The following is a 25,152-nucleotide window of genomic DNA, read 5'->3' as shown; positions in this document are numbered from 1 at the left end:
AAATGTGATTAAATGCTGATGATAAACATTTTATGAGATTTAGGAACTTCCATTTTTCAGCAGATGACTGCCATAGTTTGGAGTTAAAGATTACAGCATAGCTATATATACAGTATATAAGTTATGTAACTAGAAGTGATTAACGCGAGCAAAACTTAACACTAACTGTTAAACTATAGGGCAGTGTTTTTCAACCTGTGGTACAGAAGCTTCGCTATCCCTCAAGGGTACACAAAGCTTCTGTATCTTCTGATCGGTTGCCAGAGATCGAGAGAACTATTTCAGTAAAAAAACTAGAAAGATTAAAAAAATATATACACAATGTGTCCCAACACTGGTGTAGAAAAAGGAGGCTCGCGAAACATTTTTTCACACCAGGGGTCGTGTCATAAAAAAGTTGAAAAACACTGCTATTGTGTAATAATACTGATAAGAGCTGTTTATACTGCAGAAAAAATAAAACTAATTTTAACTGTTTCACTGTCATGTATGTAATGTGAGTCACTGTAATGATTTCAAGACTTGCAAGCTTTTATCTAAAATTTATAATAATAATAATTAATTAATATAGTGGAAAAACTGCATGTCAAATTGTGTTTTATTTGTGTTTAAAATGAATATCCATCAAGAATTTACAGTACAATCAATTACATCTATACATTTTTTGGTGTATGGCTTTTTGAATTGCATTTTATTATATTTTTAATATTTTCAACATTTTTAAATTTACTCATCCATATTGAAGTGGTTAATAGAGCTTGGCTCTAGACTTTGGTGGTAGTAACTTTTATTCTCAAATTGAAACACCAAAAAAATTCAGTTGGGTTAGGACAAAACAGGCCAATCACCTGTCAGTCCAGCATGAAAGATAGGCATGTAAAGTCAGTCCTACAATTTATCTCTCAATAGTATTGGTAAAAGAAAAGAAAGTGTGAAATGAGTCTTTATTGTGCACACACATACTGACTATTACTCTTGAGTAGGTGGCCTGGGTTTTATAAATCTGGGCACCCGCACTATAATTTAGTATAAAACATTAAGATCATGCAGAAAGGAGTAATCAAGGATCAAAAGTACAACCGAAATGCATACCTTCTTATTAGCTTTCTTATTGGTCTTCTTATTCTTATTTTTGCCATCAGCAAGTGCAAGTAGCTCACTTGTAGCTTTGCGCTGCTGAGCAATAGCTTCTTCATAGCTAGTTCCCGAGGTGGAAAACAAGCCCATAAGAAGCAGCACTGCAATCCCTGCCACTCCAACGCCGCATAGCACTAGCAATGCTTGCAGTTCCATTGGATCTGCCGCATATGCTTACATACTACAAAAAAGTAACAAGATTAAGAATAATAATTTATTTTAAAAAAATCATCTGTTACATTCATCACCTTCACACTTTGACAGTTACAACTTTATAGAAAATTAAAGATTACAGATTTAATTTAATGAAAGTATTTTGGCGCTTACTCAGGGTGAGCCTGTCCTGCAAACCATACAATCTGTATTGAACTTCTCACAAAGATGTCAGGTTTAATCATATTAATATACCTTGCTCAATATACCTAGCGGAATAGAGAAGCACAGGCCTGAGCAAGAGAGATGTCACTATCAGTAACACTGCGTGGTAAAAAGAGAGGTTTGATACATGACAGCAGCACTCTTTTTTTGACGTCCAGTCCGCACGTGCCACACGTAGACAATTTAATCTCATAGAAATCATGTTCAATCATGCTTGTGTAAGTGTATACATACACATATTTTTACACACAAATGAAACCAATTTCGGTTTCGTTTGACAGCTCGAGATTGTTGCTCTATTCCACTAGGTATATTAACTTTATGGGTTTAACAATAAAAAATTCCTGCTTCTATTGTTAAGGGTTAAGGTTAATTAATTTTCATTTAATTATTAATAATGTTTATTAATGTTATAGAGATGCGCTGTAAATAAATCGAAGTAAGCCAATAGTAAACATATACCATCTCTAAAAGCATATAATTATAACTTCCTATAGCACATTCATGACATTCAAAATACCTTACATTTGTTGATATTAAGGGTCACAATTAAATGTATCAACTCTCTATTGGAACGGCAGTACGTGGCTATTTTTATTTTTACAGTAATTATTTTAAGCCGCTACATAATGACCAAGAAGTGATTACGAATATTTGAGTAAGAACAAGCACATATACAATACACGTAAGCTTCCTTGTAGTACTACTCATAGAAGCTTTAGAAAGGTTACTTACAAAAGGAAACTATAACTGAACGATGTAATGGCGTTATTATTAAATTTAGGAATATTTAACAAGCTTTAAATTGTACTATTTGCTGAGCCCGGATTGCGACCGAAAGACTGACACGTAAGCAATGACACATGTCAAAGGTTATTGACAGTAAGTCTTACTATTTGGTGTTCTTTGATCGGCGTCCAATCAAAAGAAGATTCCAACGCCGTATATTTTCATAACTTTATTAAATTCTAGCAGGTTATCAATATAATATACATATTTCATCGTAAGACTATAACTCCAAGCTTTCCTTGTAAAAGTAGGTAGAAAATTAAAAGAATCTATGATGCAGTCAAACTTCTTACCAGTAGGGTATCTCGATGATTCTTAATAGTAATTATATTTTTGAAACACTATTTATTATACTAAATAAACACAAAAATTAGGAAGAAACGTTTCGAACGACAGCCGCACAGCCAACCACAGAATACAAATTACTCAAGCCAACTGACGTCTGACAGTGACGTAAATCATAGAGTAAAGACTACACATAGACTATGTAGAGTCCACAGACTACAATATAGTCTATGATTTACTTCTCGTCACGTTTATGCCACGGCCGCACATTGCGCATGCGTTTTTAAAAAACAATACCTGTATAATATTTATCTTAGTGCTGCCATCTAGCGTCATACAATATCCGCTGTGTGTTAGTGTATTATTAGACACTTTAGTTTTGCCATCTACCACTAGATGGCAGGCGAGTCGTTGTAGATCGCGCTATAGAAGTTACTTCAATATTAATATAAGTATCCTCATACATTTGAATAAACTTTAGTTTTGCCATCTACCACTAGATGGCAGGCGAGTCGTTGTAGATCGCACTATAGGAGTTACTTCCATATTAATATAAGTATTCTCATACATTTGAATAAAAACTTGATCCGTACTCAAACCCGAGTTTCATTGACACACCTATAGGCGCCTATACGAGTTTGATCATGGTCCTATCGGAGCCGGATGTCAATCGCGAAGTGCCGCGTAATTGTTTTTTGAGAAAACTACTTGCGGGCAGTGGATCGCTGTCGCAAACGCAAGTAACAGGAGCCAGCCGAGGCTAAGTGCAGCATCGGCGAGCTTCAGACCGTGTCTTCGGGTGGAAGGCGCTGGTCAGGTCACGGTGGGCGGAGCCTGCCCATCATCAACACAAGCTTCTGGCGCGGGAAGTGACCCGCGGAGGTGCCTCAGAACAACTGCTGCAGGAGCGGATCAGCGGGTACTGAGTTCCGAGGGAATTTAGGGCTTCCCTCCCTCGGTACATCACCAAGTGCGTGTGATTAGTGAGTGATAGTGTGTGTTCGCTATAATTGGATTGATCCCGTATCTGAACAACTGTAAGTACTTTCAACCTTATAACTTAAAGGAAAATAACTTAGAAGAATTTCAAGCAAAATAAGAAACTTATAAAAACTTTAATATCGTGGACTTAGAATATGTTGTGAATTTTGGACTTTAAAAATTTGTGTTAATTTTAACTTAGGTACTTAACTTTCACGTAGTATTTAGACTTAGAATAATTTTCAATAAAACGGAGGTACGGGGAACCTATGCCCGATTTTTAAAACAATAAAATTACTTAGAAAAATTTCGTGAAAATTTGTACAACAAGATAAAAACACTTAGAATATTTTTATAAAAATTTGTAATACTCTTGATAAAAGATCTAAAGTTAATTTTCACTTACCTTTTAATTTTTAAACATGGAAAACATTATTAGCTTTCAAGAAGACTTGTACCAACGCATGGTAAAGGCAAAAACTAATTTTAAGAAATCGCCGAAAGAGCGCATTACCAAAGAATATGTAGATGGTAGATTAGAAATTCTTGAACAGTTGTGGTTTGAATTTTTGTCTGGTCACAAAGACTTAATGAGAAATTATCCAGCCAAAGATGTCAAAAGCTCAATTTATGTTACCAATGATTTTTATGATAAGGCTGAAGAATTTTATTTAGAGTATAAGTGTGATCTCAAAACTTTATGCAAAAAATTTGAATCAAAGGTAACAGTTAAGGGTAATGAATCGATATCTTCAAATAAAACGCATGCAAACTATCCACAAATAAACATACCTTATTTTTCTGGAAATTACCAAGAGTGGACATCGTTCAAATCTCTCTTCAAGTCTCTTGTTATAAACAACGAATGTTTTGATGAGATTCAAAAGCTTCACTACCTCAAATGTTACCTCAAAGGAGAAGCTGAACAATTAATTAAACATGTAGCTATTGAAGAGGGAAGCTTTGAGCGTTGTTGGCTAATGGTGAATGAACGATACAACGACAAAAAGTGGATATGTCATCACGTTCTAAAAAGACTTTTGAGTCAAGGAAACCTCACCACCGAGTCCAGTAGTGGGCTTAAGGAACTTGTAGACACTACAAATGAATGTATGGCTTCTCTGGCAAGTTTAGGTATTAAAGTTGACACGTGGGATGTAATTGTAATACATCTTATCAATCTGAAGTTAGACCCAGAAACGCGACGTCAGTGGGAGTTTTACTGTACCGCAAAAACTACTTCTGACGAATTGCCCACTTATAAACTTTTTGAAGGTTTCCTCAAAGAACGGTTTTCAGCTATTAACCGATTGTCACAATCAAGTAATAAACCTTCTAATATTACTACTAAAATAAAGTCTTTACATATTTCTAATACTGTAACTTGTGTCCTCTGTAAAGACTACCACAGAATTAACCAATGTACGCAGTTCCATAAAGCGTCAGTTGACACACGCCGCAAAATCGTCACTGACAATAACTTGTGCTTTAATTGCTTGGGTAGTGGTCACTCTGTCAAAGAATGCCGCAGCAAGGTGAAATGTCGGGTGTGTAAACGAGCACATAACTCTCTTTTACACCCTAAGGGTGACAACAACGGAAACAATGAAGCAAGTGAGAGTGTTGCCGCGTCTAATGATACTTCCACGCAATTAGTCTCATGTGTTTCATCTAGCAAACGTACTTATCAGCAAGTATTACTTGCAACAGCTTTAGTTAAAGCATCTTCCCGAAGCGGAGAAAACTTTATATTACGAGCCTTAATCGATCAAGGATCGCAGTCTTCATTCATAACCGAATCGGCTGTACAATTCCTAGGACTGAAGAAGATATCAGCTGAGGGACAAATATCATGCTTGGGTGGCAGTGCAACCATCGTCTCCAAAGCAACAGTTAATATTCAGCTCCAGTCTCTATATGACCCCTATTTTACAATAACAGTACGGGCATACGTGATTAACAAATGTATCACGTCCTTTCTACCCAGCAAAAAGGTAGACACTATACAGTGGGATGAACTACATTCCCTTAATTTAGCTGATCCGGAGTATAATATTCCGAACAAGATCGACATCCTTTTGGGCGCAGAAGTGCATGCGCAGATAATTAAAGACGGCCTCAAAAAGGGACCACTTGGCACACCTTTGGCTCAAGCAACAAGCTTGGGATGGATCTTATCAGGTGTAGTCAACGGTAATGCTAAACCGAGTGGTCAATTTACATCACTACATTGTTGTACTCGCTCGGACGATAACAACAATCTCTTAAAGAAATTTTGGGAAATTGAATCAGATATTCAAATGCCAAAGGAACGTTTATTTACTCACGATGAACAACGATGTGAAGAATACTTTGCGAAGACAACACGTAGAGATCCAGATGGTCGCTATGTCGTTCGTCTTCCGTTCAAGAACCAGAATCCTCAAGTAACATCTTCACTGGAAATTGCAGAGAAAAGGCTGAAATCACTAGAACACAGATTAAATAAAGATAAAACATTACAAACCAAATATAATGAAGTAATAAATGAATATCTCATTCTTAATCATATGGAACTTATACCTGAAACAGAAATCAACAATGAAAATGCCGTTTACTTACCACATCACGCGGTCGTGAGAGATGATAAAACGACTACAAAGGTGAGAGTTGTTTTCGACGCGTCCTGCAAAGGAAAAAATAACAAATCACTGAATGATCACCTCCTAGTAGGACCGACAATCCAACCAGAACTTAGACATATCATCATGAAGTGGCGCACGGCACCCATATGTCTTTCAGCTGACATTATTAAGATGTTTAGGCAAGTGAAGATGGATGAACGGGACAATAATTATCAAAGAATCCTATGGAGAAAAAATCCTTATGAGAAAATAAACCATTATAGACTTACCAGAGTTACTTTCGGTACAGCTTCTGCACCTTACCTGGCTGTAAAGGCACTCCAGCAAGTAGCGCGTGATCACGAAGAAGAATATCCTATAGCAGCTCAGAAAACATTAAATGATTTCTACGTAGATGATTTTATGAGTGGAGTTCAAAATGTGAACGAAGGTATTAAGCTGTTTAAGGAAATGAATGAGTTACTAGGTAAGGCGGGTTTCAAACTACAAAAATGGATAAGCAACAATGAAAAACTTAATGAACTAATGGAAGGAAAGGATGGGACGACAGGAAAGGGAAAGGATAAGGAAATAAAAGAAGATGAACTAGTAAAAATAATGGGACTTACCTTTGACCGAAGCGAAGACGCGTTCCGTTTCGTAGTAAACCTCCCGACGCTGCAGGAACCTGTAACAAAAAGAAAAATTATATCGGACATAGCACGTTTTTATGACCCGCTAGGGTGGGTTGGACCTAACATATTATTAGCCAAGATAATGATACAAAAGCTGTGGCTCGCAGGTATTGACTGGGACGAAGTCGCCCCAGACAATTTACTAAAAGAATGGTTAACTTACCGTAGTGAACAAATTAAATTGACTAAAATACGTGTACCAAGATGGTTGGGGACATCTAAAGCTGATCGCGAAGTTGAGCTGCATGGTTTTTGCGACGCATCTAAATCAGCGTACGCAGCAGTGGTGTACATTCGAACTTTGGATCCTGAAGGCAAGGTTAACGTCTCATTAGTTACAGCAAAATCGAGAGTCGCACCTGTGAAGCAAGTCTCAATACCGAGACTTGAATTATGCGGTGCAGTCATGGTAACTAGATTGTTAATCGAAGTAGCAACCATACTAAATATTGCAAAACCCAACTTGCACGCCTGGACGGACTCAAATGTCGTTCTGGCATGGTTAAATAAACATCCCAGCAAGTGGAGTGTGTTTGTAGCAAATAGGGTATCAGAAATTTTAACAAACTTAGACCCGCCCAATTGGTCGCACGTTAGCTCTAAACATAACCCAGCTGACTGCGCCTCTCGCGGTCTAAGCCCAGCTGAATTGATTAACAATTGGCCAATATGGTACAGCGGACCAGAATTTTTAGCTAAACCAACCATTGCCTACAATAAACCTAACAAATTAGAAACTGATTTAGAGATTGTTCAAGCTCACTGTACTACGTTAGACGATAATGCTTTACTAAATAGATTCTCTACTTTAACAAAGGCAAAAAGAGTACTAGCCTATTGCATGCGGTTCATCAATAACACTAAGAAAACTACTACTAAAAACGCTACTACTTACCTTACAACTACAGAATTAAATGAAGCCTTAAACATTTACATTAAAAACTGTCAATTAAGCTACTTTAGTGAAGAAATAAAGAAAATTAAATTAAAACAAGACTTACCCAAAAGCTCCAATATAAAATCACTTACGCCATATTTGGATGAACACGGTATTTTGAGAGTAGGAGGACGATTACATCAATCAGATTTGTTAACATTCACGCGAAAACATCCCATCATTATACCAAAAAACTGTCGCCTTGCTCAACTCATTGTGACTGATGCCCACAAAAACTCTCTTCATGGAGGACCGCAAGCCACTTTATGTCTCGTTCAGACGAGATATTGGATCATTGGTGGCAAACAGATGGCAAAATCTCACTACCGTTCATGTGTCATATGTGTCAAAAACGCCGCCATCTCAAAAACACCTTTGATGGGTCAACTACCTACAGCTAGGATCACTCCATCTCGACCGTTCAGCCACAGTGGACTGGACTACGCAGGCCCAATCCAAATAAGAATGAGCAAAGGCAGAGGCAATCGATCGTACAAAGGATATATCGCTTTGTTTATTTGTATGGCAACAAGGGCCATCCATTTAGAAGTTGTAAGTGACCTAACATCAGAAGGCTTCTTACAGGCTTTCAAGAGATTTGTATCCAGACGTGGCCATTGTTCAAATCTTTGGAGCGACAATGGCACGAATTTTATTGGAGCATCAACTGAGCTCAAAAAACATTATATAGCTGAGCAGAAGCAGCTGCTCACAGAAGTTGCCGAAGCATTAGCAGTCACTAATTGTGAATGGCATTTTATACCCCCCCATTCCCCCAACTTTGGAGGTTTATGGGAGGCAGGTGTAAAATCGGTAAAGTACCACTTGAAAAGAATCGTTGGCAACTCCACCCTAACCTACGAGGAGATGGCAACGGTCCTTGCTCAAGTGGAAGCATGTCTGAACTCTCGTCCGTTGTCGGTGATCAAAGACGATCCAGACACCATTTTGACACCCGGACATTTTCTCATCGGAGAACCACTGGTAACAGTTCCTAATCAGAACCTAGAGACATTAAATGTAAGTTCATTAAGGAGGTGGCAACACGCTCAACGTATGCTTCAGGCTTTTTGGCGACAATGGTCGCAAGAATACCTCACCAAATTTTTAGTGCGATATAAAGCGAATTCAGCGTCCATTCACCAATTCAAAGTTGGTGACACTGTTATCATTAAGGAAGATAACATGCCTCCCTGTCGCTGGCTTTATGGCAGAGTGACTGTCACTCATCCTGGCAAAGACAATATAGTACGTGTAGTTACTCTTCGAACGAAGTCAGGTTATCTTAAGAGACCTACTTCAAAACTTTGTATACTTCCCATTGCGGAATAAATATTATGTACCCATAAAATTGTTCTCATGGTTTAAAATAAGAAAATGTAGATACTTACTTTTATACAGTCCATTTACTTGTTTGATATGTAACACTATGACAATCTAAAGTGTATTTTTAAAATAGACTTGTAATTTTTATTTCAAAATTTATAAGTCCAAAGGTCTTACTTAAAACTTTGGCCTTGGTGGGCGGCATGTATAATATTTATCTTAGTGCTGCCATCTAGCGTCATACAATATCCGCTGTGTGTTAGTGTATTATTAGACACTTTAGTTTTGCCATCTACCACTAGATGGCAGGCGAGTCGTTGTAGATCGCGCTATAGAAGTTACTTCAATATTAATATAAGTATCCTCATACATTTGAATAAACTTTAGTTTTGCCATCTACCACTAGATGGCAGGCGAGTCGTTGTAGATCGCACTATAGGAGTTACTTCCATATTAATATAAGTATTCTCATACATTTGAATAAAAACTTGATCCGTACTCAAACCCGAGTTTCATTGACACACCTATAGGCGCCTATACGAGTTTGTTCAATACCATTGCTGCATTGGCAGAGCTTCATAACGTTATCGAATACCAGAAAAAATATCGTTTAGTATAGTCTGTCAAGAAAGTCATGACAGGCGGGAAATTTTTTTCAAGTGAAAAATGTGCAAGGTGACAATATTTAAAATGTAATAAGCGTTCTCTGTAAAAATATAAAGAAAAAAATATTCCTTTAAAGCGTGATTGCGTTTAGAAAATTTTCCCGCCTGTCATGACTTTCTTGACAGACTATAACGTTATTTTCTTAATGGTAGTCAGAAAACGGCATTTTTTAACGATATCTAGTAACATAACGAAAATTATCGTTATAAAAATATCGGTACTTAAATATAACGATATTTTCTGGTATCAGGTATGCGACGTTGCCGTTAGCGTTGGTCGGGCGCGCCTTTTTAAATTCTCAGAAGTATAATAGTAATGTATGCGTTAGCCGTTAACGCTTTAGAGTTATGGTGGTTCCTTTCCCATAAAAAACAATCGACATTAATTAGCTAATTTCATACTATTGCTGCATAAATTTATATGCACATCTATTTATTTTGCAATACCATTCCCGTGAAATATATTATAAAATACTTTATTTCACACAGAAGTCACATTTTTCTTGATTTTTTTATAAAAAGTGACAATTGTGGCTTATGTTTGTTGATTGCATGAAGGTATAATACTATTGGAGGGAGGGAGCCTATTTTGACAGTTGATAATGTTACTCTTTCTTACTAGCGATGCAGTAAGTTGAGTGAAATAGAAAGCTCATATCGGTGTGTAAACGTCAAAAGCCTGTAATGTTATGTCCTACCGAGTAGAACATAACAAAGGAGTCGGTCTGCATATTTCATGTTTTAAAAGTGCTAATAAAAGTGCTTAGTGAACTTTAAATGCAATATCTTGTTGGGTTTTGTGGTTCCGCTAAATAATAAACCACAAAAACGGCCAAGGAATGCCTCAAACACGTGGATTTAAGATAACATTTCAGGAGTTCTGTGCCACTTACGACGGTGTTAAGACAGCGCGCTGTTAAATACCGTCGTGTGTGGCACTACAAGTCAGCAGACTGGGATGGGATGCGGTCGTTTTTTGCATCCTATCCTTGGGGGCACGTGTGCTTCTCGCCGGATGATCTCGACAACACTGCCAACTCTGTTGCCGATGTGGTGATGCAGGGGATGGAACTTTTCATTCCGACCTCTGTAGTGCCAACTGGCGGCAGATTTCGTCCCTGGTTTGGTTCATCCCCCAAAAAAGCTTCTCGCCGGAAGCAGGAGGCTTACCAATCCTGGGCCAACGCAGTGTCTGCTCGAGATTTAAATACCAGCACATATAAAAAGGAGTACAACCTTGCCTCTAGGTCCCTCAAGAAAGAGATTACTCGGGCAAAGCAACAGCACGTCAATAGAATTGGCAAGAGACTTGAGCGCCTCCCCTCGGGAACCCGTGCATTCTGGTCTCTGGCCAAAGCTATTGAAGGAAATTTCTGCAAGCCAACCCTACCATCCCTACACGTAGGAAATGGATCGTTGGCCCAGGACGCAAAAGACAAAGCCGATCTTCTGGGCAAGCTCTTTGCGTCAAACTCGACCCTGGGTGACGGGGGGCAGAAACCGCCGACCATACCGCGATGCACGAGCATCATGTCGGATATACGGTTTCATCAGCGCTCAGTGCGAAAAGCCCTCTGTTCCCTTGATATCCAAAAGTCGAGTGGGCCTGACGGAATCCCGCCTATTGTGTTGAAAAAGTGTGCTCCAGAGTTGGCTCCGGTCTTGACGCGTCTTTTTCGGCTCTCCTATTCTACTGGCATCGTCCCGGCTTCCTGGAAGACAGCCTTGGTGCACCCGATCCCCAAAAAAGGTGATCGCTCAAATCCTTCCAACTACAGACCAATCGCTATAACCTCTCTCTTCTCGAAGATAATGGAATCCATTATCAATAGCCAGCTTCTTCGATGCTTGGACGGCCAGGGATTGCTAAGCGACAAACAATACGGGTTCCGTAAGGGTCGCTCGGCTGGTGATCTCTTGGCATACCTGACTCATCGTTGGGCTCAGGCAATTGAGTCGAAGGGAGAGGCATTGGCTGTTAGTTTGGACATTGCGAAGGCCTTCGATCGGGTTTGGCATAAAGCGCTGCTATCAAAGCTTCCATCATACGGGCTACCCGAGAAATTATGTAAGTGGGTCACTAGTTTCTTAGCAGACAGAAGCATAAAGGTCGTAGTTGACGGCGAATGCTCGGAAACTCAGTCTGTTAATGCTGGTGTCCCTCAGGGCTGTGTGCTATCGCCTACTCTATTCATACTGCATATCAATGACATGTTACAAACCAAAGGCATTCATTGCTATGCGGATGATAGTACAGGTGATGCTGTATATACCGGCTCCCCTAATATTTCTCGGCAAAATGTCACTGAGAGTCGAAACGAACTTGTGTCTAAGGTGGAGAATTCATTGGAGAAGGTCTCTGAATGGGGTAGACGTAACTTAGTCCAATTCAACCCCGCCAAGACACAAGTCTGCGCGTTCACCACTAAAAAGTCACCAATGGTCGTTTATCCTCGTTTCGAGGGCACATCTTTAACCATCTCCCCTAGCATTGAGATACTTGGCGTCAACATATCGAGCGAAGTCCAGTTCCGATATCATCTTGAGGGTAAGGCCAAATTAGCCTCAAAGAAGCTTGGCGTTCTTAACAGAGCGAGACAGTACTTCAGTCCGGACCAACGCCTACAACTCTACAAGGCGCAGGTTCGGCCTCATATGGAATATTGTTCTCATCTCTGGGCAGGGGCGCCAAAATACCAACTGCTCCCTCTGGATCGTATCCAACGAAGGGCTGCTCGAATTGTTGATTGCCATAGTGTTTCAAACAGCTTGGACCCCCTGGAATTACGCCGAGATGTTGCTTCACTCTGCATCCTCTATCGGTTGTATCACGGGGAGTGCTCTGAGGAATTGTTCGGAATCATACCACCTGCAACTTTTCGCTATCGTCCCACGCGAAAAACATACCATCCTCATCACCTTGATGAGTGGCAGTCTTCCACAGTGCGTTTTTCGCGTAACTTTCTGCCGCGCACTGTAAAACTCTGGAATGGGCTGTCACCAGCAGTATTTCCGGACCGATACGACCTGCAAACCTTCAAGAAAAGAGCGTATACCCTCTTAAAAGGCCGGCAACGCACCTGCAGCTCTTCTGATGTTGCGAGTGTCCATGGGCGACGGTAGTTGCTTACCATCAGGTGACCCGTTTGCTCGTTTGCCCCCTTATTTAATAAAAAAAAAAAAAAAAAAAAAAAAAAAAAACATACGTAAGTTTTCAACAACGTTTTTTGGGCTTATCAATCGATATTTTTTGTAAGTTAAAAAGAAAATTTATAAGTTTAATAATCGCTTAATCATGCAGTTTATGCCATTAGTGATAAAAATGTCACATCAAGTAATAATTTGGCTACAAATATGGCATAGATTTTTACGTGTGCTTTAGGGATGCACCTTGCTTGAAGTATAAATTTATATCGATAAAAATATTGTCATGGACTAAATGTTTTTTTTTTCAGGATTTGAAAATGCTTCAAAATAGACGATGAACAGAAATATTTAGACGCAAGTTTCATGCAAGTTTTTAATCCTTACTCCCTTATGAAGGCATCACAATATTGGGATTATCATTTCAAACGTAAGTTTGAAACAATGATTTTATTGAAATAAAAAAGTTATATATATTCAGTTGTTATGCGGCACCTGGGTTCCGCTTGGGGCTTGATAGGTTAAGTATGGAAAACTTACATAAAACATATTGCCCCGTATACAATATTATAATATGTGTATATTTTATAGTATTAAGTACATTTAATGTCACTAAACCAACTATTTTTTAGGTTTTTGGAATGCTTCTAAAGAAAAGTTCAATATGATGGTGATGACGGAGAGACCTATAGTGAAGATAATATTATTTTTAAGTTTAGATTATAACCGAGTAATCTGGTGGTGAGATGGAGTGAGGAGGGATGGTTTAAGTGAGGGAAATCCCCCTTATCACTACCACCCTCAGTAGACCCCCCCGTTAAGGAGGGGTGTTGTCAACTGTTTTCAGTATAATTCTCGAGGCATACTAAGGTTAGCTAAAGTTTATATTTTTATAATATGGATTTAAGTATTCAATACTCGTATGTACTCGCAGTCATTAATTGTGGATCAACCCACATTTTTTAAGTTATGGATGCCATTTTAAATGATCTAAAGAACATGACTGCAATACGTAATATTTTGTAGCATGATACACAAATTCAGTCATTAAACAGAGGCAGACAACCTTCCCCGTAATCCATATTTAAAAATTGCTAATTTCATATTTTTTAATTTAAATCTTGACGTGCCAAAATTTTGTAATGTGCAAAAAATGGAATAAATACTTTTTGAATATTAATACTAATAAACAAATTATTTTTAGTTTAAAGAAATGCTCCTAGAGAAGAGGTCAATGTGATGATGATGACAATTGGAAACCTATATAAAAGTTAATATTATATTTACTTCAAAAGCTGCGACTAAGAACATATTCAATAAAACCTTATGTTTGAATATTTTTTATTTTCATTTAATTTCTAATTTTTAAGTGTGTACTGTGTAATATTATACAATGTGTCCTAGCACCGGTGTCCGATCCTTACATGTTATGATGTATGGCATATTTTATTGACTGAAAGATCGGACACTCGTGTTGGGATAGTGGACACATTATATTATTGTGTCCCGTCACGAGTATCCAATGCTTGAACGTCTTTATTTCTTCGATAATACATAATAATTGTTATTTTACAAAATTGTTGTTTAATAGTAATTAAGTTTAATAAAGTATTTTTGTTCTTCTGCTGTTTTCTTATAAAAACTGTTGATTTTATTGATATTACACTCCGGACAAGCCTTCGTGGCTTATGGAGTATACATATTATGTATATTTTAAACAATCTGTGTAATTATATACTTAAATATTTTATTTATATTAAAGTATTTTTATTTTTCATATACTTTTGAACATGCGGGTCGAATTGATAACCTCCTTTTTTGATGTCCTAAAAATCTATAACGTGATAAAAATCTATAACATAAAATTATGGTCGACTATTGGTCGATAGCTGTAGGCTAATTTTATATTTTTATCGATTACGCCCATCTCTACAACATAAAATGGCCACGCGCTGGCGAGCTAAGAATCCATCTACCTATATCCTTAATCTATGCTGCCGTCCTTCATACATAACGCATCTGCATGGCGGTAACTTTCGAGTAATTCGCGCCTTAAGTTTTATTCCTTTTTTTATTGTCCCTTTGAAACTAACAGGAATATTCCAAATATTTTTATTTTGTTTGGTGCCTTTACATGTTAACTTTGCATATGCGATCCTATATTTAATATATTTAAAGACGGAAAATTGTTTATGACTAGAAAACATGGATTGCATCTTAATTTACTAAACTTAACCAACCATAGACTTAATATTATCCAACGCATGTGTGACAGTTGCGTTCAAAGAGAATGTCATATACTACGTAACAAGAGGTCGGACTTAGAAGAAAAAAAATTAACATTTATTATTTTTTTAAATTGAAACTAAAGTTAAAATTTTTAAGTGCAACCTTCTTCAAACCTTCCACTCTAAACATACCAAAAATTAAAAAAAAAAAAGAAATGAGCTCAAATAAATGTTTTATGCACATAAAAATTATTGAACATATCTAAATAAACACAAAACAATAAAACAGATTTAATCCACAAGGTTTAGGCAACAAATCCGTCCGCTGCTTACGCTCCGATTCCGATCCAGTGGACGCGCATCTTTATACATACACACATAAGTATTATTACTTTGTTTTGTTACACCTTGTACATACGACAGCTGAAATATATCGCGTGGGCTCAGGCCAGCTGTATACCACCTCACTTGATCAGAGGATTTTCCCTTAGTGGCCGCACCTCTCATATTCCATACCTTCCTTCTCCTCCTCCTTAAATCTTCTTAACAACCATTGCCTGCAGACTAAAATGTTGCAAACTAGTACAGGGACCTAAAAATCTTAAATTAATGAAAAGTTTTTCATTTACTACATTTCCATACATAAATTATTATAGTTCATAACCTTAACGTGCAATTAATTACTACAATAAATAAATAGACACATTTCAACATTTTCGAAATTAACTGCATACATACTGATACATTATAATATTTTCCATGAAATAATAGTCTATCTTTTTCATATTATTATAGTTTAAGTTGTAAATTATTATACAAATATGCAAATAATCACTATGACATACTTTGTATTAGAACACAGTATGACATAGTTATGTTTTGCTTCAATTTATCAATTTACGGTTATATTTACATTTTACAATGGCTTACCTTTTGTTTTTCAATAATTAATCCACTAATTTACAATTTTTGAAAGAGTTGCTACAAAATAATTTTCACTAACTGAAAATCGAACTTTGAGTTTTAAACTTCTTCTTCGTCTTTTTTATCAACCAATCACAGTCGATCTTGCTTAAAAATTGCACAGATTATCCAACTTAGTTGCTACGTTTAAATATTTTGGAACCCAATTTTTTTTTGTTCGAAAGTTTCACCCACCTGGTTGCGTTGTTTATGTCTTGTGATGCTTATGCTTAGCAAAGATTAGGGAATTACTTACATTTAAGTTGCAAATACGTTCAATATGACTAGCGAAGAATAATAAGATCAGCTCACATGCATTTATTTTTTTTGTAACCGAACATAAAAGAAAACAACTTTAAATAGATGCATAGCAATCCATGAACCGGTACATTATTTCTTAACCCTTAATCAGGCCCCATGTACACTGACATTAAAAAATGTTTTTAAATATTATGGTGTGGTCTTAATTTTACCTGTACAATGTATACCTAAAAACTGTTTCTTAAAAAATATTAAAATTAAGACAAAAACTAAGTGGTCCTATTAAGTGGCAGTAACGAAATGCCCTATGCCTGTGGAGCTCTCTGGCGTTTTATAATTTGTTTCCATTTTCCCTATTTTTACTTAAGAAACTGCATACTTTGAACTTGGATCTCTTTCTCTGTCATAATAATTATGAGGTGGTGAACTATTCATAAAAATTGAAGAATTTTGAATACTTACCTATTATTAAAAATATTTTTTAGTGTTTAAATATTTAGTACCTAAGATTACTGTTTTGTAAGCGTGTGTACCACACGTAGTATCGACTAGAAGAATGTAATTTTTGTTAAAAATAAACCTAATAATAATTAACAATTCTATTTTTATTTCAAAATCATCTCTTGTATAATGGAAACAGTGTCCATATCATACTACCGCCAGACAAATGGCATATAATTACCACTTACTTAGAATAATGATTTTTCCCAAAATGAATTGTTTAGTAAAAAATTTTTAGCTTCATACGAAAGATACAAATAAATTTAAAAAAAGACAAAGATCACTATAAAACTCCAATTACCTAGATGGTTGATAAAGCGTACTATGCCTGATTAAGGGTTAATTTATTAGTTGTACTTACTTTATCACAATTATTTTCATGGCAATTCTTAACCTAATAAAAGTTGTACTAAAAATAAATGAAAATATTATAATAGGTACTCAAGGAAAACCTGATCTCAATTATTTTAGTCATATTTTAGTACAACTTTTATTAGGTTAAGAATTGAAAAATGATTGTGATAAACTAAGTACAACCACAGAATATACGAGTATATTAGTAGTACCAAGTACAACGAATAAATTAAGCAATAATGTACCGGTTCATGGATTGCTATGCATCTATTTAAAGTTGTTTTATTTTATGTTCGGTTACAAAAAAAATGCATGTGAGCTGCGGGGCTAATATGGTCGCTTTGAAGAATCATGATAATATGAATCATAATATGATTCATTTTTCTAAAATCGCAAAATGCAACTCTGCTTGCAATTCATTTCTGTATTTTTGTACTGATTTGACATTTGTCAGTTTGACAGTTTTGACAATTCATTTGCTGAATTGATTGAGAGGAATTGCTAAATATGACCATTTAGCCCCGCAGATCTTATCATTCTTTGCTAGTCATATTGAATGTACAGTTCGACAAGGCTTTTAATGAATATTATGTCAATGATGTCAATGGGCGCTACTGGTGAAGGTGTCCTATATGATAGTCTGTGCTGATTGCTATGAATGAGCATAAACAAGAGTGAGTCTATGGTCAGAGCAGCGGGGTTCGCACAATGACCATTCCTGAAGGACAAGATGGAAAAAGTTAAAATTAAAAAAGAGAATTGTATTAAGTTATAATAAAGAAGATGTTTAAGTTTTAATATACTTTTATTCCATTTCATAATATTAAACAGAAGGAGAACTGTCGAAAATGATATTTTTGTATGATAACAGTGTTAGTTCCTTTTCTCGCCACGTTCATTTAAAGCCTTGTCGAACTGTATGAATTGAAAATTAGATGCATCTTTGTGATCAAGAAAATTTTAAGATATCGTGTTTTTGCTAGGTCTGATTCTCGGAAATATAATGTAGTATCTATGTCTACAAAATGAAATAATTCGGGGCTTATTTTCAAGTTTAAAAATGAATTATAAAATCGTCAATTTAGGGTTAGTCGCCCGCATAAGATAGTGATAGGGTATTAGAGCGAGCGAGAGAAATGCGTAGCTCGATTTTTATTCGGCGGTATCCGCTTTTCTGACATTTCACTAGATTTAGTTTAGTGAAATGATATATCACTAGATTTGCTTAGTAAGAAGAAGTAAGAAACAAGAATATTCGGTATCTACCGCGATTTCGTGATATCCCTAGGGATTTCGGGATATCTCTGATATCTTCTTTTCCCTGCGACATATTATAATTATTTAATAGGACTTTAACAAGGAATACGTGTGGCACCAACGGAGACTCGTAAGGAAATGAACAGATTTTTAATAATATCGTATCTTATGCCGGCTCTTGATATAGGCGAACGCGTTGGCCAACGCGTCTGCAGACGCGTTGGCCCAATGTGTAGAACGGGCGTTCGCGCGTTGGCCGTAGGTATTTAGACGTTGGCCGACGCATCTGCGAGCTTGCCGCGCGGGTCGGAAATGTCGGCAAAAGATCAAAGGACATTTGTCGCAAGCTTCGCGCTCCATCCACACATAGGCCGCGCGATCAGTTTGCCCGGAGTTATAATTATGATAATTATTATAATATGTAATAATTTTTGTATGTAATAATTTAATAAATAATAAGTAGGTAATAAAATAATTACTTATATTATTTTAATATTATAAAATATTATGTAAAAGTGAGTTTATTTCTTTGTTTGTTACGTTTTCTCGCCTTTTATTTATTTATTTCCAGAATACTCTTTAAAAACTTTTTCTTGTCCACATTTACAAAGTAATTATAAGCTGTGAATAAATAAACAGCTGCAGCTGTTAGCGACTAAACATCCATTTTGAATCCGTCCGCACATTGGCGCGATCCAAAGCATACTGAACGACCTTCCTATGTGTGGATTACTCACAAACGCCGTTGCAAGCGCACTGCCAACGCGTCTGCAGACGCGTTGGCCAACGCGTTCGCCTATATCAAGAGCCGGCATTAGCCGTGTGTGATAGCTTAAGATACTATAATATTTTATATTTGGGCATCTTAAGATAAAATATTATCTTCACCGTCTGTGATGCGCTTAAGTAGTCTGTGTCCGTGAGTAATTTGTATTCTGTGTGACATCAATATATACTAGTAATCTGTGGCAGTGATGCCAGATTGGAGGGAATCCCCCCAAATTTGGGGGTTTTTTTAGGTGATGGGGGGAACAATTTTTTGGGGGGATTTTTGGAGGAAAAAATCTGGGAACAGACGACGAAATCTAAGTACTATGGTCCCGTTTTTACCCTTAGGTTACGACTTACGGAACCATAAAAATGATCAAGGAGCTCGCGAAGATGCTGATTCTGTAAAGATTAGACGCTATTGCAGAAATAGTGTACATTCATCGTATCCATTTGTGAAATTCCCATTCATAATGAACAAAAAATTTCTTTTATAATTTGTGGGGGGATTTTTCTTGAAATCCCGAATTTTGGGGGGATTTCGGGGAACACTTGGGGAGAAACCGAGTTAGCCGTCTGGCAACACTGATCTGTGGTGACATCCATAAAAAATTACGTAGGTATGACATTGTTTTCTATTGCGATTGCGTGTAAATCTATGAATTTTATTTAGTGCCTTTTATGAAAAAAGTAAGTTTTATTATAAAAAAATACTTAAAATAATTGAATGCCTGTTTAAGTATTCTACAAAATTGGTTGTATCTTTGCAGATACTTTACAACAATATGTCTGGAAGTAATCCAACTCCGAGTGTTACTACAGGCGCTCCAAATGCTCCTGATCTTAACGACCTTCCTCCTCCTTATTCCGCAGTAGTTGGTAACCCACAATATGGATTTGTCGTCCCTCCAGAACAACCGTTCGCACCAGGCCAACAACCCTATCCACCCAAAACTTTCACTGCTCCTGGGGTGTACCCTCACCCTACTCCCGGAGTGTATCCTCATCCAACCGACGTACAAAACCAGCCGCAGAGCAGTGATTTACTTGGGCCGAGTGTGCCTGTTGGTGTTGTAATGGCCCCAGCTGTTGGTAGTGACCCCACCACAGTCACATGTTACAACTGTGGGAAAGTAGTGACAACCAGAGTAACATACAAAACAGCATGGCATACACACCTAGTAGCAGGATCTATATGTGTTATGACAATGTAAGAAATGTATAATAATATAATTTTGTCTTGTATTATTTTTAGTTTACATCTATGTTTTTTTAATTCAAATTTTTGTTGAGCTATCTATGTTATTAATGTACTTTTCTTTTCAGGGTTTGCTCCCTTTGCTGTCTGGGACTGATTCCATACTGTTTTGATACATTCAAGGATGCCGAACATTACTGTCCAAATTGCAACACATTTATTGGAAAGAATAACAAATGTTAGTTGCTGTAATTTACTGTGCCAGTAAGACCTTATGATTTATTTTTTACTTAGTATTTATAGAGAGTAAAGAATCAATTACTTCAATGTTTGAGATGGTGATTGATCATGTTAGTAAAAAAACATGGGATTTTTAAAGCCGTAGAAATATTGTGTGTGACACAAAGCCATAAAATTTAATATTATTTTGTCTTGCTCGAATACTTTATTTATATCATAATATAATGTATACAAAATCAATCCATATCATTTTTAAAGAAATATCCATGTAAAAAGCTTCATGTTGAAATAATTTTGGTTTGCTTAGTTTACCTAATCATTGAGTCGATAGCACTAAAATGAAAAAAAAAAACACTTTTAGTTTTATGTTGTATCTGCCTTGTTAATTTCAAATATTGCTAAAGCAAATTTTGTATTATATATACCGTTAAGTCATTTAGATTTTTCATGATAGAATATTTTGGTACTCAAGTCTTTTGGTTTTTGGTGTAAGTTTTTAGATCTGTAAGCGGGCCTCTAGATGATCAATTTTATTGTACAATATCACGTATTGTGCAATATTATTGACCGTCTAGGGTTGATATTGAGCGTTCAATGTTATTGTCAAATAAATTGTTCAATAATATTGCACAATAAAATTGATCGTCTAGAGCAGTGTTTTTCAATCTGTGGGTCGCGACCCCTAGGGGGGTCGCGAAGCCTCACTTGGGGAGTCGCCGACAGAAAGAAAAAGCTGACGTATTATAGATCTTATGCCAAACTAGAAAAAATATTACTTACCTAACTTAGATAGCCTCTTATTAAAATTATTTCTTTGGCTTTCTATGACACTAGGGGGTCGCCAGTATATTTCAATCTGTACAGGGGTCTCGAAATCAAAAAGATTGAAAAACACTGGTCTAGAGACCCACTAATGACTAAGGTATTACTGATTAGTGATTACTGATGTTTAAGGCCTAGATTATAAGCACTTAAATTGCTTGAATCATTTTGTTATTAATTTAGAACTTAAAATTATTTTTCTATCCAGTTTCTTTTAATGAATTGAGGCCCAAGTAATTTCATATTTAAGTGTCATTGTTTTTCCTATTCACCAAAGTATAAACCAAATTTTGCATTCCTTCAACAAGTTATATTAAAAAAAAGAATGATAAAAGCTGTGATATTATTGTAACAAATGTATTGCTGATGCCTAGATGGGTAGAATTACTGTTGCCCATAAAGATTTTTTTTCCTTTACCTTTCAAGTTTAATATGCAACTAAACAAATTTTTGGTTGAATATTTTCTTCAACTGTAAAGTCAAATTAGCTACGTAAGTTCTTTTAGTATTTTAATTAAAATGTATTCATGGTTCTATTTCAATTATTATAATTAGCATGTAATTTCCTATTTATTTCTTTATATTATGTTGACTATTCTTTATATACGGTATACAAAATAAATGGCAGCCATAGTGAGTCCAGTTTTATTTGTAATTTATTACCTTTATGGTCATATTCAATAGTACATTATACATATTATACAGGGAATGTATAATAAAATACAGTAAATAATGTATGACTATGCTTTATTTATCTACAAAAAGATAAGATAGTAGCGACAAACGACAGATAAACATTAATATATAAATGGTTATCTAATCAATATCAGGTGCGTTTGAAAATGTCAAAAGTGAGTTGAGTTCACAACAAAATAATATGAATATACAAAGAAACACAAGTGAAACACCAGGAAATTGTATTGAAATGGATACAATCGGGCACCCTATACACCCAGAGCCACCACCTCCCTATACACGAAATGACACCACAAGCCAACCACAAGTAGTGCATCAGACAATCATAGTGCAACCCCCCTTCAAAGATGTGCCCATTTATTTCTCGTGCCCCAGCTGCCATAAGAGAGTGTTAACAACTGTTCAATTGGTTAACTCACACAAAACACACATGATTGCAGGATTTATCTGTGGCTTAACACTGTAAGTATTGAAATAATTCAGAAACTACAAATAATAAAAACTAAGGAAGAGTAACTGTGTCAAAAAATTTGTTCCACAAGCTACAAGAGACCTGAATACATGCATAGTTTATGCAAAAAGAGCTATGCATGCAAGAATTTTGTGTAATTATAGAAGTGACAATTTTTATTTCGTGAGTGTAGTGCTTGTATAATGGAGATCAGTGTTGTAGTGTTTTGGAGCTATTGTCATATTTTAGTGTGTGAAAAGGAACCAAATTCAAAACAGTTGAAGTATGGGAGGGGAGTTATGTTTCCTTAGTTTTTATTATTCATAGTTTATTGTTAAACATTTCTTGTTTCAAATGGTGTCATACAAAATATATCATGTAAGGTAATTTTTTTTAGAAAACTTTATACTGGAAATATTTGTAATAAGCTTGCACACCATAATACCATAGTTTCAAGAACCTCTAAGGAGTTAACAATAACATGCAGATTTGTTTGTAATTTTTCAGTTGGTGTATGCTCTGCTGTCTGGCTGCTATTCCATATGTTATACCAATGTTCAAAAAAGCGGATCACTACTGCTCAAACTGTAATTACTATCTCGGGAGTTACACAAAGTTGTAATAAAACAATACTTACAGAAATAAAATACTTGTTATTATAATATAAACCTTATGAATACTTTTACAATCAAATGTCACAAATATTTTTCATTTATGAGTTTGACTGTATTAAACCTATTTTCAGATTTAAATTAGAGGTTGAGTAAATTCAATGTACAAAAGTAATTTGTTAACTGCTGTATGGTACTTGTAATCTGAAGCAATCTGAAGCTATCTTCCATTTTCCATCTACTGCCACAATTAAAAAAGTTTGTTGAAATGGTTTCTTGACATCATCATTTTGATATGTTACATCACCACAGGCTTGTATTAGGTAAGTCAGCTTGTTGTATCCCAGATTCTCTGATATGGGCTGAGCGTCTAATGTTTTCAGAACATGATTGCTGGCAGGTAAATCCATCAGAAACTTCTGAATATTATCACTTCCATTTATTCCATTACCATTCCAAACTAGCAGCCCTGTCTGTAGATATAGTTTGGACGTTAAATGTCTACTATTATCAACTTGTTTGTAGAATACCCTTGTAAACTCTTCGGCTGTTTCACAAGCATTTTCAATATTTTTTGCGTTGACATCCGTCGACATAGTTTAAAGTTATTTGGAACTGATATTCACTTCCAAAGATTTCCTGTGTAGGTAATAAAGGGCCACTGAATAATAGAGATTACTTTAATATTAAGTGATACTCCTTAGAATAGTTCAAAGATTTAGATCTAATTTGTTTTTATAGAAACAATACTTTGAGGTTATGTAGATGACAATTGTTTTTGACAGTTGACAATTTTTTTTAGAGCTGTTAGCTAGCCAGCACTAGCCATGCACTAGCAAACCGTACCGTATCATCGTATATAATATTATGTAAGGTAGGTACGTACAGTACAGTCGGTACTGCAGGTACAGCTCGACAAGGCCCGGGCGCGTACTAGCAGCCAAGCCGCAGCGGCCAGCGGGCCAGGTCACGGCGGCCATCGAGATAGGTACCTTAAGCCGCCATTCCACCGCGGCGCACGCTGTGCTCGGCCACGCGGCGCACGGATTTATTAGTTTGACTACGTGGGTCAACGTTTCCACTGCAGAGGGCCGAGTGTGAGTTTTTGTTTCATATTCGATCGTGAACGCGTTTGGCGTTTACTAAGATTTTATATAGGATTTGTACAGTGCCACCTAGCGATGCTCACGGGAGTGAGCCCTGCTCCCATACAAAATTTTAGTAAATGCCAAACGCGTTCACGATCGAATGTCAAACAAAAAACTCACCCTCGGCACACAGCACACGCTATGCACACGGCCACGACTATGTACAACTGTAGCGCAGCACAGTTTTGAATACTATGTACACGCTTCCGTGTATCCCGTGCACAGCATGCGTAGCGTGGCCAGCGTTGAGCTACGTGTGCACCATATCCGAGCAAGCTACGTAAGTCAATTCGTGCGTAGCGTGTCCGTGGGTTGCAGTGGACACAGTCACATATATTTTCTTACAAAGCGAAGCTTGACGCACGTGCGTAGTCTCTTCATGCGCTGCGGTGGATTGGCGGCTTTAGAATGAAACCGCCATAGACGACGCGCACCTGGCCGCAACACGACCTGCAGCCACACCATACTTTCGATGGCCGCTGCGGCCTGGCCGCTAGTGTGCGCCCGGGCTTAAAGTTAAAGCCTTTAAATGAACGTGGGTGACATTGACGGGAGCGCTGCTGGTAAAGGAGAATGAGGCATTTTCTTATTTTTTTAATTTGATTGTCAAACAGTTTTCATTTAAGTAACTAAATTGCGTATGGGTACAGTTCGACTAGGCCACAGTAGAGCAATATGACATATCCCTACAGTAGTAAAACGAATGTACTTGCG

General features: G+C 36.7%; 3 protein-coding genes across 6 annotated transcripts in view; 1 reads left to right on the top strand and 2 right to left on the bottom strand.

Moving 5' to 3' along the window:
* LOC121726661 (ribosome-binding protein 1) overlaps positions 1-2,672 on the bottom strand; it is a 30,002-nt gene extending 27,330 nt beyond the window's left edge. Inside the window, exons 1-2 of one of the 4 annotated variants that reach the window (XM_042114113.1) lie at positions 2,598-2,672; positions 1,093-1,318 (exon numbers count right to left, since the gene is read on the bottom strand). In XM_042114113.1, coding sequence (XP_041970047.1) covers positions 1,093-1,293 — 201 coding nt within the window. In that variant the 5' untranslated portion in view covers positions 1,294-1,318; positions 2,598-2,672. Of the gene's footprint in view, positions 1-1,092; positions 1,319-2,250; positions 2,463-2,597 lie in introns of those variants that run through there. The other 3 variants (XM_042114115.1, XM_042114112.1, XM_042114114.1) reach the window with 3 other exon arrangements.
* A 2,509-nt stretch (positions 2,673-5,181) lies between these two features.
* Positions 5,182-24,050, bottom strand: LOC121726663 (NTF2-related export protein). Its single transcript, XM_042114117.1, has 2 exons — positions 23,467-24,050; positions 5,182-5,197 (listed from the first exon to the last, which is right to left on the bottom strand). Exon 1 carries the CDS (start codon positions 23,884-23,886, stop codon positions 23,470-23,472), a length of 417 nt encoding a protein of 138 aa, XP_041970051.1. The 5' UTR covers positions 23,887-24,050; the 3' UTR covers positions 5,182-5,197; positions 23,467-23,469.
* LOC121726662 (lipopolysaccharide-induced tumor necrosis factor-alpha factor homolog) lies at positions 19,880-20,926 on the top strand. Its single transcript, XM_042114116.1, has 3 exons — positions 19,880-19,962; positions 20,043-20,482; positions 20,599-20,926. The coding sequence occupies exons 1-3, from the start codon at positions 19,954-19,956 to the stop codon at positions 20,711-20,713; spliced, it is 564 nt and encodes a 187-aa protein (XP_041970050.1). The 5' UTR covers positions 19,880-19,953; the 3' UTR covers positions 20,714-20,926.
* Positions 24,051-25,152: the final 1,102 nt, after the last annotated feature.

This window comes from Aricia agestis, chromosome 4, assembly GCF_905147365.1.
Source record: "Aricia agestis chromosome 4, ilAriAges1.1, whole genome shotgun sequence".
NCBI lineage: Eukaryota > Metazoa > Arthropoda > Insecta > Lepidoptera > Lycaenidae > Aricia > Aricia agestis.
This window is presented reverse-complemented; position numbering and strand designations above follow the sequence as displayed.

Excerpts from the sequence above, each read along its gene's own strand:
- LOC121726663 (XM_042114117.1), bottom strand. The coding sequence starts at position 23,886 with ATGTCGACGGATGTCAACGCAAAAAATATTGAAAATGCTTGTGAAACA.
- LOC121726662 (XM_042114116.1), top strand. Across the intron at positions 20,483-20,598 it reads TCTATATGTGTTATGACAAT|GGTTTGCTCCCTTTGCTGTC; the intron begins GTAAGAAATGTA and ends TTTTCTTTTCAG.